Here is a 2,710-nt window from a genome sequence, read left to right as displayed (position 1 = left end):
ATGACGTCACAAACAATCGGAAGTGTGGGCAGCCTTTGGCGATGGCGGCTACGCATGACTGTGACGTCACTGTCGAATCCTTGTGGTATTTTGTATTCTAGATTTTCTAGCCAAACCGATTTTATAATCTGCAGTACGACGGTGTCGCTTGTCTAAAATAAATGATCTACAAGCTCTAGCTCTACCAGATTCCACCCAAATGGGCGTCCTGTCCACCTAATCAAAAATTAAGAAAATAAATGGATAGGCCAAAGTAAAAAAGCCATAATCATTGCTATTACAGTCCGGTCTCTCGCTGTGATTGCAAGCACGTGATTTCTAGTAGAAATGATATTTCTATTACAATATTACAATATTATTGTAACAGGTGCCCAGTTATCTCCACCCTTAAGGGCCCACTCGTCCAGGTATCCACATGTCCCTAGTGCCCAGATGGTTTTGGTGCCGAGTTGTCCCGGTGCCCACCTGTCCAGGTGCCCACTCGTCCAGGTGCCCAGTTATCTCCATCCATAAGTGCCCACTCGTCCATGTCCCTAGGTCCTTGAAAGCGTCAAAGGCAGGCATCTAGCATCAAAATCAGTTTAACCTATTTTATACTTCAGCTATTCAAAAATAACCAATGTACAAGCGTCCAAAACACATCTTGTAGATTTGCTATTTAAAAAAAAAAAAAAAAAAAAATGTTTAGCAAAATTTGTAATCATTTTGAAATTATTTAAAGGGCAAGACCACTTTTGCAAAAAAGTACAAAGCAAAATGTATAGTGTGTGAATCTTCATCATATTCCTGACAAATACAAAATCAATGGCAAATAATACATTTTAAAAAAGCAAATTAGTTTTGTGACAGTTTACAATTACAAACTTGAACTTGAAAACCTCCAAACAATACTGTTTTTGCTCTTGGAGACGAATCTACTGAGAGGAAAGCTAGTTACAATTGTAAATATTAAAATAAATCCAAAGATAACACTATACCCAGTGATGGACATTAGCTAATAACATTTACTTAGTATCTACTTAACTACATTTATTTATTTCATATATCTGTACCTTTCTTGAGTATTTGTATTTTGGGATACTTTCACTCCACTTCATTTAAAAAACAAATATTGTGCTTTTGACTCAACTTCAAATATAGTGAAAAATGTGTAGGAGTATCTATACGTGACTCAAGTACTGTGGTTGAGTACTTTGTCCACCATTGCCTACACCCGTGTGTCAGAAAAAGAATTATCTTTGCTCAGACTGGTGATGGGTTTGTGGAAGTGTTGCTCTGAGAGCTCTGAAGTGAAGGCGTTCTCCAGCACTTTTAGCATAGACCTGTGAACTTCATCCTTGAAATCATGACCCATGAACACGTACAACAGTGGATTCAGGCAGCTGTTGAGACATGCCAGGCAGAAAGCTATGGTAAATCCGTTGACCATCATGTTGTGCACCGTTTCACTGTGCTCTGCCACCATGAGATTCACCAACGCAATCTGTTCCATGATTTGAAAGGGGGCCCAGCACAGGAAAAATACGGCGATAACAGCTGCGATGATTTTGAAGGGGCGACCTGATTGGCTGGCTAGCAAGCGCTTCCTTCTGAGCCGGTAGATGATGACAGAGTAGCAGGAGACAATGGCGGTGAAAGGGACCACGAATCCCATGAGAAAGTCGGTGATGATCATGACGCCACGTCGAAACTTCCACAGCTGCATCGCGGGGGGACTGTAGTCATCGGTGAGGGCAAAGTTGTCAAAGCACCGGATGATGTCCTTATCACGGGAGGAGGGCCGTGTGTCCTTAAAGATGAAGTAAGGGGAGCTGAGAGCCAAGGCCAGAACCCAGACACCCAGACTCACACAAGACGCCTTTCTGACACTGCGGTGGTTCTGGGCCAACACTGGCCACACCACACATACACATCTGTCAACACTGATGACCATCAGAATGAAGATGCTGGCGTACATGTTCGTGTAGACGACGGTAAAGTTGAGTTTGCACATGAATTTACCAAAAGGCCAGTGGAAGTCCAAAGCCATTTCTGTGATTCTCAGGGGCAGGAACGCTGCAACGAGAAAGTCGGCCACAGCGAGGTTGAGGTACCAAACGGTGTTGATGGTTTTCTTCATTTTGAAGCCCGTCACCCAGATGACAACACCGTTCCCCAACACGCCGAGCACAAAGACCAGGCTGTAAATGACGAGGGACACGATCTTGAGGGATTTGTTGTTGAGTTCAAGTTCATAGTCACCATCCTCCTCATAGTCCTCCCAGAAAGCGCCATTTCCACCAGACAGATCCACGGTTGTATTGTGATAGACAGCAGTTGTGGTCATAATCCCCATTGTCCTAAAAATGGAAATAACAAAACAAAGTTATCATGCTTTGTTTTATCACAGCATTTTTAATTGTTTTAAAGGTCCAGTAGGTGATTTTATTGTACTATGTGAAAGGAGCAGGACTACACCCATTTTCAACCTATCTTAATTGATCCTCATTAATGTGCATTATAGGGCATAGCAGTGGTGGCCATTTTGTGGTTCCACCGATCCAAAGCCTATTCATTTTTAGATTTCCAAAAATCAATTATTTTAAGTTATATACCTATAACTGCACCGATCTGTGTAAAACTTTGTATTTGCACTCCCTAGAGGCCAAGGAAAAACCTTTGGCCTGCATTTTTCACATCTGCCTTTTATAGCGCCGACGCTATTTTTCTA

The 2,710-nt window shown here is 42.2% G+C and overlaps 1 protein-coding gene across 1 annotated transcript; it reads right to left on the bottom strand.

Moving 5' to 3' along the window:
• Positions 1–1,207: 1,207 nt before the first annotated feature.
• LOC311061597 (chemerin-like receptor 1) lies at positions 1,208–2,335 on the bottom strand (the record flags this gene model as incomplete). Its single annotated transcript, XM_084080283.1, has 1 exon — positions 1,208–2,335. One exon carries the CDS (start codon positions 2,333–2,335, stop codon positions 1,208–1,210), a length of 1,128 nt encoding a protein of 375 aa, XP_083936409.1.
• Between the last annotated feature and the right edge of the window lie 375 nt (positions 2,336–2,710).

The sequence above is a fragment of the Gymnoscopelus microlampas genome, assembly GCF_963454915.1.
Source record: "Gymnoscopelus microlampas genome assembly, chromosome: 15".
In the NCBI taxonomy this organism is placed as follows: domain Eukaryota; kingdom Metazoa; phylum Chordata; class Actinopteri; order Myctophiformes; family Myctophidae; genus Gymnoscopelus; species Gymnoscopelus microlampas.
Note: the sequence above shows the minus strand (reverse complement) of the source record. Positions and strands in the feature narration are given on the sequence as shown.